Below are 13227 nucleotides of genomic sequence, written 5' to 3'. Positions count from 1 at the left end.
AAGGGCAAGGCTGGCAGAAGTAAGGAACCTTGGATGACTCAGGATATTGAGGCCCTGCTTAAGAAGAAGAAAGAGGCACATGACATGCATAGGGATCAAGCGAATCCCTTGAAGAGTATAGGGGGGTGTAGGAGTAGAGTTAAGAGAGAAATCAGGAGGGCAAAAAAGGGGACACAAAATTGTTTTGGCAGATAAGGCAAAGGAGAATCCAAAGAGCTTCTACAAATACATAAAGGGCAAAAGAGTAACAAGGGAGAGAGTAGGGCCTCTTAAGGATCAACAAGAGATGGGTGAGAGCCTAAATTAATATTTCTCATCAGTATTTACTGTTGAGAAAAGCATGGATGTTAGGGAACTTGGAGAAATAAATAGTGATGTCTTGAGGAGTGTACATATTACAGAGGTGGTGGTGCTGGAAGTCTTAAAGCGCACCAAGGTAGATAAATCTCTGGGACCTGATGAAGGACGTTGTGGGAGGCTAGGGAGGAAATTCCGGGTCCCCTAGCCGAGATATTTGAATCATTGATAGTCACAGGTGAGGTGCCTGAAGATTGGAGAGTGGCAAATGTTATGCCTTGTTTAAGAAGGGCTTCAGGGAAAAGCCTGGGAACTACAGGCCAGTGAGCCTCATCTGCGGTGGGTAAATTGTTGGAAGGTATTTTGAGAGACAGGATCTACAGGCATTTAGAGACACAAGGACTGATTAGGGACAGTCAGCATGGCTTTGAGTGGAAAATCATGTCTCTCAAATTTGATTGAGTTTTTTGAAGGGGTAACCAAGAAGGTAGATGAGGACAGTGCAGTTGATGTTGTCTACATGAACTTTAGCAAGGCCTTTGACAAGGTACCGCATGGTAGGTTGTTGCATAAGGTTAAATCTCACAGGATCCAGGGTGAAGTATCTAAATGGATACAAAATTGGCTGCTTGACAGGAGCCAGAGGGTGGTCGTAGAGGATTATTTTTCAAACTGGAGGCCTGTGACCAGCAGTGTGCCTCAAGGATCAGTGCTGGGCCCACTGTTATTTGTCATTTATATTAATGATTTGGATGAGAATATAGGGGGCATGGTTAGTAAGTTTGCAGATGACACCAAGATTGGTGGCACAGTGGACAGTGAAGGAAGTTATCTCCAATTGCAATGGGATCTTGATCAATTGGGCCAGTGGGCTGACGAATGGCAGATGGAGTTTAATTTAGACAAATGTGAGGTGATGCATTTTGGTAGATAGAACCAGGGCAGGACTTACTCAGTTAATAGTAAGGCATTGGGGAGAGTTATAGAACAAAGAGATCTTGGGGTACAGGTTCATAGCTCCTTGAAAGTGGAGTCACAGGTGGACAGAGTGATGAAGAAGGCATTTGGCATGCTTGGTTTCATCAGTCAGAACATTGAATACAGGAGTTGGGACGTCATGCTGAAGTTGTACAAGACATTGGTAAGGCCACACTTGGACTACTGCGTGCAATTCTGGTCACCCTATTATAGAAAGGATATTATTAAACTAGAAAGAATGCAGAAAAGATTTGCTACCAGGACTCGATGGATTGAGTTATAAGGAGAGGCTGGATAGACTGGGACTGTTTTTCTCTGGAGCGTAGGAGGCTGAGGGGTGATCCTATAGAAAGGTAATATAAAATAATGAGGGGCATAGACAAGGTAGATGGTCAATATCTTTTCCCAAAGGTAGGGGAGTCTAAAACTAGAGGGCATAGGTTTAAGGTGGGAGAGGGGAGATACAAAAGGGTCCAGAGGGGCAATTTTTTTTCAGAGGATGGTGAGTGTCTGGAACAAGCTGCCAGAGGTAGTAGTAGAGACAGGTACAATTTTATCTTTTAAAAAGCATTTAGATACGATGAGTATAGAGGGATACAGGCCAAATGCGGGCAATTGGGATTAGCTTAGGGGTTTTTAAGAAAAAAATAAGAGCAGCATGGACACGTTGGGCCCAAGGGCTGGTTTCCATGATGTAAACCTCTATGATCTACAGTACTAAAAAAGTTAAATCTTTTTCGGAGAGCTTTCCACTTGGCTTAAAAGGGGAAGGAAATATCTAAATGATGTGGTAGAATATAAGGGAACTAAAGAGATTATTTCAAACATTCACTTGCTACATATTTGAATAATGTATTGTCCAACAGAAGACTGCATTTCTTACTAATCTCCAGCTGCATCACTGGCCAGCTCTGAAATGCTGAAGCAGTTATTTTCCCTAGTTTGGCATTTTATTTGTCCGAGCCTATCCTCAAAGAATTTAGATTGGGTTTGTGGTCCAGCCTTTCCTGAAAAAAAGTTTCTTATTCTCGTGCACGTTTTTTTTCTCTGAACGGAGTATGTTCCACTTCCTAAATATTATGTTGAAAGCCAGTGACAAAGGAGGAAAGATGATGGGGCAGGATACTGGTCCACGACTGTACTGGGATTATAGGTTGACTTTCACGTGCTGATTTGTGTAAAAACGTTGGCCTTGCTGCTGAGTTCTGTAATACTATTTTAGACATTTGTTTAGAAATTTGCAGAGATCCCATGCAGGCACTCCTCTGGGGAAGCTGTTGAGATTCATGTCAGCAGCCTCTCCCTGCTGGAAGAGACTACAACCTAGATTGAATTGTTCCCAGATGAAGTTTTTTTTCCCTCCTTCCCAGCCCATCTGCTTTTACTTTTTTGTGGGGATTTGCAGGCACTAATCAGTGCTGAGTGCATCAACATGCAAGCACACTCTGCACTAGGTGGCTTCCATTTGCAGAATCTGGAATAAGTTTGTTGCTTTTAAAATATAGCAACAATTTGATACCAAAAGACTCCAGTTTTTGAAAACTATGTCCCTGCAGAATCAAACTGTCTTGCTGATCGCCTCCACAGCACTGAGACTTGCTCTACTCTAAATTGTTCATGAACGATTTAAATTTTTTTGCGAACACTGGAAATGTAAACAGCAGATCAGTCAGTCTTTGAAAGAGGGGAAAACGGGTTAACATTCTGATGTATTTCCCTTTTTTTATTCACATTCACGTCTAGGGAAAATATGAGAATGAACTTGTTTGACCAGCATTTTTTTTGTTTGGCATTTTTATTCTGCAGTTAATTTCTGTACAAACAGTGACTCACGACAGTGCACCTCTTGCATTAATTACAAAGGACCTAAATTCACCTCCATGGCAAAGAGCAGTAATCCACAGGTTTTGAAGGTTAAAAAGAAACCAAAAATATGGTTTTTATTTGGGTTTCCAACATTTTTTTTGCTTCAGATTGTTAAGCCTTACTATTGGACAATGTCTCCTCCACATCAGGTCCCCAGCATCATCTCTCTCTCACACACACACACACGCACACACACACACACCAAGATTGACTGCACTGATGGAAAGGAAGGGGTGGTGAATGAGATCATTAATCCTTGATCTTTAACTTTCAATCATTTGCGTTTTGGCTTCGCCACTGCTCTTCTGAAGGTGTTGACTTGCTAGATGTGAATCAATGGTACTAGCTGCCTACTAGGTATCTTGTTCAAGTGGCTGAGAGTTGTTATCCAGCAAGGCAACTTTCTCAGTAGGGATTCTGTTCTTCCAATCACAGAACACACACACACCCCTGCCCACGCCCACACGTTTTCAGTTACATTGGCCAGGTTGTTCTAACTAAAATCTGGCTTTGACCCAGTGAAAAGGATTAAACTATCCCAAAATGACTTTTTGCTTGTTATGGCTGACAGAAATTTGGCTTTTCTAGGCTTGCCTGAGAAAGAAATTGAAATTGATTTTAAGCTTTCCTGCTTGAAGTTCTGTTGGATGAAGTTTTAGGGTCAAACGCTCTTCACTGTGATATGTGTCTACGTTTCATGACTTCACTTAAAAAGCTCCCAAGTAGAAAAATTTGGCAGGTCTGAAGCATTTAATGTGATCCAGATATATGGCTGAGTCGTTGTGAACTAGGCTCGCCCTGTGAGGCTGTGTTCATTGTGTAGTACGCATGTGTAAAAGACAGTGCTGCAGATTGTGTAGGGAAACCTTAAGGAATCTGACCAAGTACAGCACCACGAGAGGTGCTAGTGAGTGGTTCCTGATATTCACTTGTTAATGGCAGTGGCTGTGTGATTGCTTGCAAGCTGGCTTTATTCTGTAATCGCTGGCTTCTTGTTAAAGGCTGTGCAGCCACAGTGACAGGGAGGATAAGCAAAGCTGTTTTTCTCTTCAATTCTTGCGCCCAGTGTTTTGTGAAGTGGCTTTTTTTTCAATCGGGGAAGTTTGTGGCCAATGACCCTTCGTCTGTTGAGCCATTAAATGCAGCAGTGTTCTGAAGGGCATAAAGCAAGACTGAAGTCTTGCTAACGGGAGGGGCAAACTGGCCAAAAGAGTTATTCTGGGCTGTCCTTGTGAAGTTCCTCACAACCAGAATAGAATAGGTGTGGGTCAGGGAGAAAGTGTTTTATTATTTTCTCTCTATTTTAAAAACTTATTTTTTTTTTATTAGAATTCAGACTGGTCAACTGAGCTCCTTTTTTTTTTAGATTTGATGGGGATAGCCTTTCCCATTCACCCCCTCCCCCCTCCCATTTTCTGATTTCAAGTGTTTTTTATTTGCAGGTGGAGACTTGTATTTTATTTCTATATATTCTTCTATGGAGTGAGATTTCTATGGAAGGTAAGTGCTGAATGTGAATGTTTGTCTGTATATTGGCATCTGCCCCACCCCTCCTCTCACCCACCAAAAAAAGAAAGCATTCTTTTAATTTTTTTCTTAGTCCAAAATTGTTGGCCATTCTCTTCACAGCAGCAATGGTGCTACAAGGTGCTGATGTGGAGTTATCAAATGTGCAGTGTAGGTGACAGTCTGTAATGAAGTACCTTTCAGTGTTTGTTTTACTGGTTTATGTGTGGGATGTGGTGGGGCGGGGTGGTTTACATAGGCCAAGAAAGTGCTTTTGTTACTCGACCACTGCTCACTGCCTCCGGACGTTCCAAAGCTTTCCGGCCAATGAAATTACTCTGACGTGTAATCACCATTGTGGTGCAGGAAAACACAGTAGCCAATTTATGCACAGCAGGCTCCCACAGAGTGAGGCAAATAACCAGGTAGCCTTTTTTTTTTAATGATACAGATTGGGTTATAAATGTTAGTCGGGATGTCTGCATGTCAAAACGCAACAAGATCTTGCCTGGGAGGCCAGGCACAGCTTTGGTTTGGTGTCTGGAGTGTTCTGTTGTGCTCGAGTGTCTGCAGAGTAGGGTTTAACCCGATTGACCTCCTGACTGAGTAGAGGGTGCTGGTTAGTTAAAGTGGCAGTCGATGGGAATGGTGACGCAATGCCAGCCAGCTTCTATTGTGTTCGAGCAGTAGAGGTTGTGTTTTGCTGCATTTGAAGTTATTCTCTATTTTGAGTATCTGTGCTGATGCTGTTGGGTTGTTGTTTTGGGCTAGATTATCTTTAATTCCTTTAACTGACTCTGAACGATTATGCTTAGTGTATCTATAAGGGCTGGTCAAGCTACACTCCATACCTGCCCACTAAAAAATTAGCTGGAATCAAAGTGTGGGAGCGTTTTTTAAAAAAAAACCCACATCCCACAGACTGGCGCTGCGAGTAATACTTCCTATGTATTTTAACACTCTGGTCGTGTTTGGACTTCCTCCAGCTTTTATGCCATAATATAAAGAGTGACTGAAGTGTATTTGTACCGAGTGGTGCATAAATCTTTGCCAATGCAACTCCCATGGGTATCTGTTTCTAATGGGCTTCCTGCTGTGAGCTTTGTATGCCCTGCCCTTGGTGCCAACTGGCTTGTGCAGTAAAGCATTGAGTGGCAAACACCCCCACCTCCACAAAATGACAGCCTCACTTTGGAAGAAGATCTTCCATCGTTACCCAGGGCTTTCATGGTGTCATTGAGCCTGGCTTCTGTATTTTGTTTAACTCTTGGAGTCATTCCAGAATTCATGACATGGCAGGCGCCATTGTACTGTCCTATCGGCTTTGATTTAGGAGTAGGAGGAACAAAGCCGTATATTAGCCCAAAGGTTGCTGTCAAAAGGACAGTGAGGCTAATTACATTTGTCATTAGTCACATGCAAATGTCCCAGCAACTTCAATCGAGGGCAGATGCACAAAAATCAATGTTTCTGTCTGGGAATTTGCTGCTGTCGTTAGCTTTGTGAACATGGCTTTTCGCTGTCTGACTCATTATACAAGTGCATTGAATGGTGTGAAATTCCAGTACTAAAACTGTCTATATAAAGTCAAGTTGTCACTTCAAGTCAAAATACTTTTATTTAAGGGGATGATGTGTTAATTCTGGCCAGACAACTGCTCTGACACTGAATGTTATCCATTTCAAGTGTGGTGCCTCATTCCTTGGGGTTTGAAAATTGGTGAAGTCAGTATTTTTGAACTATGGCCTCTACTCTAATACTCCAGTATTTTTCCACCTCTCCCTGGATTTGACATTGAATTTTCACTGTCTGTGTGGCGTTTGCACGCTGGCTCCATGTCTGCATAGGATTCATCTGGGTGCTCCAGTTTCCTCCCACAGTGTACCTGAACAGGTGCTAGAGTGGCGTCTAGGAGATTTGCACAGACTGCAGCTTGCCTCTCCCTGTGGCTGATTTGACATTGAATTCACCCACTTGAACTTGTATTTCCTAATTCAGAACATATGCTTTTGACTTAACAATTGCTGAATCTGGTTAAATACAACACAATAGGCCATTCAACTGTTTAGCCTGCTCCGCCATTCAATAAAATCATGGCTGATTTGATCGTGGCTTCAACTTTCCTATCTGCGTTTGACCCCATTGTCAATCCAGAATCAGTCTAACTCAACCTTGAATATATTCAGTGACCCACTCTCCACTGCTCCCTAGGGAAGAGAATTCTACCAATTAATGACCTTCTGTGAGGAAAGAAGTTTCTCATCTCTATCTGAAATGTGAGGCCCCTATTTTTTTTAAACTGTCTCCTGGTTTTAGTCTACCCCACAAGAAGAAGCATCCTCTTAACATCCACCCTCTCCAGTCCCCTCGGGATCTTGTATGTTTCAATAAGATCACCTTTTACTTTCCTAAACTCTAATGGATATAAACCCAACCTGCTCAAGCTTTCCTCCATAAGACAAGACCCTCCATTCCAAGAATCAGTCAGGCAAACTTATCTGAACTGCCTTCAATGCAATTATATCCTTCCTTTGGTAAGGAGACCAAAATTATACACAGTATTTCCAGATATAGTCTCACCTAGGGCCCTGTACACTTCGCTACTCCTATACTCGATTCCCCTTGCAATGAACCCTATTTCTATACTCTATTCCCCCTGCAATAAAAATCAATATTCCATTTGCCTTCCAATTCACTTGCTGTACCTGCAGATGCACTCTTGAGATTCATGTGCCAGGATATCCAGATCCCTCTGTACCGCAGAGTTCTGCAGTCTCTCTCAATTTAAATCATTTTATTTATTTAACGTAGGCTTACGTTAATACTGCAATGAAATTACTGTGAAAATCCCCTAGTTGCCATACTCCGGCGCCTGTTCAGGTACACGGAGGGAAAATTTAGCATAGCCAGTGCACCTAACCAGCAGATCTTTTGGACTGTGGGAGGAAACATGAACACCCAGAGGAAACCCACATGGGCACGGGGAGAATGTGCAAACTCCGCACAGCCAGTGACCCAAGCTGGGAATTGAGCCTGGGCCTCTGGCACTGTGAGGTAGCAGTGCCAAACACTATGTCACTGTGCTGCCCCAGGGTATAATAGTATATTGCTTTTCCAATCTTGCCAAAGTGGATAAGTTAAGGAGGTACAGTTGCTTACCTTATTTACTCAGATCCGAGATTTCAATCTCCCCAGTTCAAGCAACTTGGCCATACAACATATAGCAGATAAATGAATATGGCAAATCTAACTAATTAAAGGTGGGTGTCATTTGTTGACTGTTATTGGAGTTTTGGGGTTTTATCGACACCCCAACTCATTTCTATACGTTTTGTCTCATTTATTCAGCCTCTTCTGAGCAAGCAAAGGGAGGCGATGGCCTAGTGGTATTATCACTAGACTATTAATCTAGACACTCGGCTAATGTTCTGGGGACCCGGGTTTGAATCCCACTGTGGCAGATGGTGGAATTCAATAAAAAAAATCTGGAATTAAGAATCTACTGATGACCATGAAACCATTGTCGATTGGCGGAAAAACCCATCTGGTTTACTAATATCCTTTTAGGGAAGGAAATCTGCTGTCCTTACCTGGTCTGGCCTACATGTGGCTCCAGAGCCACAGCAATGTGGTTGACTCTCAACTGCCTTCTGAACAAGGGCAACTAGGGATGGGCAATAAATGCTGGTCAGCCAGTGATGCCCATGTCCATGAATGAATTAAAAAAAAACTGTTCATTGGATAGACAGTTCAGTGTCAATCAGAGCAAAATGATTGGAGCAGAAGGCAATAATGTATTAATCTGAGCAGAAAAAGTGAAATGTGGCCCTGCGTTGCCATTGGGATGGTGTATTGTGGGAAAGTGGAATGTAGGTGCTGAGTTTGTTGTGGAAGCAGATTTGACGGATTTGCGTTTGCAGTTTAGCATAGAAATGAGGCTCCAGGGTATTTGCTATTATCTGATATATCTCAAGTTTTTAATAACTGGATGGACCATTGCCAGACCTTGCAGTCTGTTGCTAAGCGACCGGAATCATTATTTGCAGCATCCAAGTCTTCTGATTTACATTGACTGTTGTGGCTGTGGCCACTGTCAACAAGCGTATTGAAATGGGCACCTAATTTTACAGCAAATCTGTTTAACCAACTTTCTTTTGAGCTTGCCAAGTTCTGCAGCACGGTAGCGCATTTCATGTTGCAGTAAATATATCATTGTGTGGTATTGTTGTAATGAATCTTTATCTTCCCTCCTCCTGCCCCCTGCCTTAATTATTAAAAGTTACTGTTTCAAACTGAACTGCAGGGGATGGATGGCATATTGGTAATATCACTAGACTGAGGCCCAGGCTCATGCTCCAAGGACTCTGGTTCAAATCTCACCATGACAGCTGGGGGGATTTTAAATTTGATAAATCTGGAATTACAAGCTAGTCTAGTGGTGACCACAAAACTGTGTGTCTCTCTCTCACCCTCTCACACATCACACCCTCCTCACACATCACACCCTCCTCACACATCACACCCTCCTCACACATCACACCCTCCTCACACATCACACCCTTCTCACACATCACACCCTTCTCACACATCACACCCTTCTCACACATCACACCCTTCTCACACATCACACCCTTCTCACACATCACACCCTTCTCACACATCACACCCTTCTCACACATCACACCCTTCTCACACATCACACCCTTCTCACACATCACACCCTTCTCACACATCACACCCTTCTCACACATCACACCCTTCTCACACATCACACCCTTCTCACACATCACACCCTTCTCACACATCACACCCTTCTCACACATCACACCCTTCTCACACATCACACCCTTCTCACACATCACACCCTTCTCACACATCACACCCTTCTCACACATCACACCCTTCTCACACATCACACCCTTCTCACACATCACACCCTTCTCACACATCACACCCTTCTCACACATCACACCCTTCTCACACATCACACCCTTCTCACACATCACACCCTTCTCACACATCACACCCTTCTCACACATCACACCCTTCTCACACATCACACCCTTCTCACACATCACACCCTTCTCACACATCACACCCTTCTCACACATCACACCCTTCTCACACATCACACCCTTCTCACACATCACACCCTTCTCACACATCACACCCTTCTCACACATCACACCCTTCTCACACATCACACCCTTCTCACACATCACACCCTTCTCACACATCACACCCTTCTCACACATCACACCCTTCTCACACATCACACCCTTCTCACACATCACACCCTTCTCACACATCACACCCTTCTCACACATCACACCCTTCTCACACATCACACCCTTCTCACACATCACACCCTCTCACACATCACACCCTCTCACACATCACACCCTCTCACACATCACACCCTCTCACACATCACACCCTCTCACACATCACACCCAGCATCGACCTAGGCACCTGAAGTGACAGTGGCAAACCCAACACTATATTGACCCTGCAAAAGTCTTCCTCACTGACATTGTGTTCAGATTGGGAGAGTTATTTCACAGCAACATCCTGATGTAGTCTTATTCGCAGAATCATACCATACAATGACCAAAATCTTCTGTCCTTGTTCGCGGCTGGGAATTTCTGGTGCTGGTGACATTGAGCGGAGCGTTGGCTGGAATGCCAAGTTTTCTGTTCCTGCTTGCAACAGATCCCACCATGGACAAGACTGGGGAATTCTGTAATTCATATCAGATTATCACAGTTCCTGGGTATGTTCTATCCCACTGACAGGACAGGACAGAACCAGTAGAGGTAGGTACACAGTCAGGAGGGAGTTGCCCTGAGAGTCCTCAACATTGTCTCTGGACCGCATGAAGTCAACAATGGGCAAGAAAATCTCCTGATCACCACATTCCCCATAGTTGGTGAATCTGTACTCTTCCATATTGAATACCAATTGGAGGAAGTACTGAGGTGGTAAGGGCACAGAATGTAACAGGTCCTAAAAGATATAATTGCTAGACTGGGACTGCGGCAGGTGAAGGGAAAAACATAGTTGACCTTATCCTCACCAACGTGCCTGCTGTAGATACATCTGTCCGTGAGAGTATTGGTAGGAGTGACTGCCACGCAGTCCTCGTGAAGACACAGTTCCACCTTCACATTGAGGGCACCATGCATTGTGTTGTGTGCCATTACCATCATGCTAAATAAGATAGATTTAGAACAGACCTAGCAGCTCGAGATGTGGGCCGTCAGTTGCAGCAGAATTGTACTCCACCATCATCTGTAACCTCATAGCCCAGGACATTTCGCCATTCTACCACTACACTGAACCAGGGTTGATCTCCTGGCTCGAGTACAAGAGGGCAGGCCAGGAGCAGCATCAGGCGTACCCAAAAATGAGGTGTCAACCTGGCGAAGCTGTAACACAGGACTACTTGCATTCGATAGACAGAGCTAAGTGATCCCACAACCAACAGATCAAATCAAGGCTCTGGGAGTCCTGCCACAACCAGTTGTGAATGGTGATGAACGATTAAACAACTTGCTGAAGGAGGAGGCTCCACAAATATCCCCATTCTCAATGATGGAGGAGCCCAGCACATCAGTGCAAAGGATAAGTCTGAAGCATTTGCAACAATCTTTAGCCAGGAGTGCTGGAGGTTCCCAACATCACAGATGTCGGGCTTCAGCCAATTTGATTTACTACGTGTGATATCAAGAAATGGCTGAAGGCAGTGGGCCCTGATAACATTCCAGCAATAGTACTGAAGACTTGTGCTCCAGAACTTGCAACAACCCTAACTGAGCTGTTCCAGTACAGCTACAACACTGACATCTACCCAGCAATGTGGAAAATTGTCCAGGTATCTCCTGTAGGCAACAGAACAAATCCAGTGTGGTCAGTCAGTATTCTTGACCATCAGTGAAATGATGGAAGGGGACATCAGCAGCACTTACTCAGCAATAACCTGCTGACTGCTCAGTTTGGGTCCCATCAGGGTCATTCAGCTCCTGACCTCATTACAGCCTTGGTTCAAACATGGACAAGAATTGCACAAATGATGGTTGAAGGACAATCATCTCCATCTAGGACACACACTCTCAGTGCTGTGTCCTAGACCCAGTGATCTACAGCTATTTCATTGATGATCTGCCCTCTGTCATAAGATCAGAAGTGGGGATGTGCAATTAGTGAATAATGTTCAGCGCCATTTGTGACTCATAGAAAATAGAAGCAGAATAGGCCATTCGGCCCTTCAAGCTTGCTCTACCATTTTATTTTGATCATGGCTGATGTATCAAATTTAAATTTTAATTTTTTTCCCCTCCCCACCACCCCCAAAATCCCGTGATCCCTTTAGCCCCTAGAGCTATAATTAATTTCTTGAAATCAAACAACAGTTTAACCTCTAGTGAATTCCGCACATTCACCACTTTATGGGTGAAGAAATTTCTGCTCACCCCAGTTTTAAAAGGTTTACCCTCTTTTATCCTCAAACTATGACCCCTAGTTCTGGACTCCCCCACCACCAGGAACATTCTGAATCTATCCTGTCTAACACTGTTAGAATTTTATAAGTTTCTATAAGGTGCCCTCCTCACATACAGAAGCAGTTCATGTCCAAATGCAGCAAGATCTGGAAAACATTCTGGCTTGAGCTGATGAGGCAAATGAGGTGCCAGGCAATGACCAGCTCCAACAAGAGAGGATTTAACCATCACCCCTCAACATTCAATGGCCATCACTGAATCCTCCAATATCAACTGACCATTGACCAGAAATGGAACTGAGCCAACCACACAAATATAGTGGCTATGGGACTCCACAGTCTACAGGGCACAAGTCAGGAGTGTGATGGAATATTCTCCACTTGCCTGAGTGTGTATGGTTCCAACAACACCCAGAGCTCAACATCATCCAGGAGACAGCAGCCCATTTGATTAGTGGCCCATACATCACCATAAACATTCACTCCCTCCACCAGTGATTGTACAGTCTCTGCACGATGTACTGCAGGAACTCACCAAGGCTCCTTTTGACAGCACCTTGCAAACCCACAACCTCCGCCACCTAGGATGGAGCAGTAGGTGGATGGGAACACCACCTGGAGAAACGACACACCATCCTGAATTGGAACTACATCACCATTCCTTCACTTGCTGGGTCAAAATGCTGGAATTCTCTTCTTAACAGCACTGAATGTACCTGCACCACATGGACCATAGAGTCATAGAGGTTTGCAGCATAGAAACTTGTCCATGCTGCCTTTTTTTAAGCTAATCCCAATTGCCCGCATTTGGCCCATATCCCTCTATACCCATTGTACCCATGTAACTTATCTAAATGCTTTTTAAAAGATAAAATTGTATCTGTCTCTACTTCTACCTTTGGCAGCTTGTTCCAGATGCCCACCACCGTCTGTGAAAAAATTGTCCCTCTGGGCACTTGTATCTCTTCCCTCTCAACTTAAACCTTTGCTCTCTAGTTTTAGACTCCCCTACCTTTGGGAAAAGATATTGACTATCTACCTTGTCTATGCCCCTCATTATTTATAAATATCTATAAGA

At 43.8% G+C, this 13227-nt stretch overlaps 1 protein-coding gene across 1 annotated transcript in view; it reads left to right on the top strand.

Moving 5' to 3' along the window:
• cers5 (ceramide synthase 5) overlaps positions 1-13227 on the top strand; it is a 107895-nt gene that overhangs the window by 45102 nt on the left and 49566 nt on the right. Inside the window, exon 4 of the mRNA XM_080218076.1 lies at positions 4584-4641. Coding sequence (XP_080074202.1) covers positions 4584-4641 — 58 coding nt within the window. The remainder of the gene's footprint in view (positions 1-4583; positions 4642-13227) is intronic.

Source organism: Carcharhinus amblyrhynchos, chromosome X (assembly GCF_965287045.1).
Source record: "Carcharhinus amblyrhynchos chromosome X, sCarAmb.v2.hapA, whole genome shotgun sequence".
NCBI lineage: Eukaryota > Metazoa > Chordata > Chondrichthyes > Carcharhiniformes > Carcharhinidae > Carcharhinus > Carcharhinus amblyrhynchos.
This window is presented reverse-complemented; position numbering and strand designations above follow the sequence as displayed.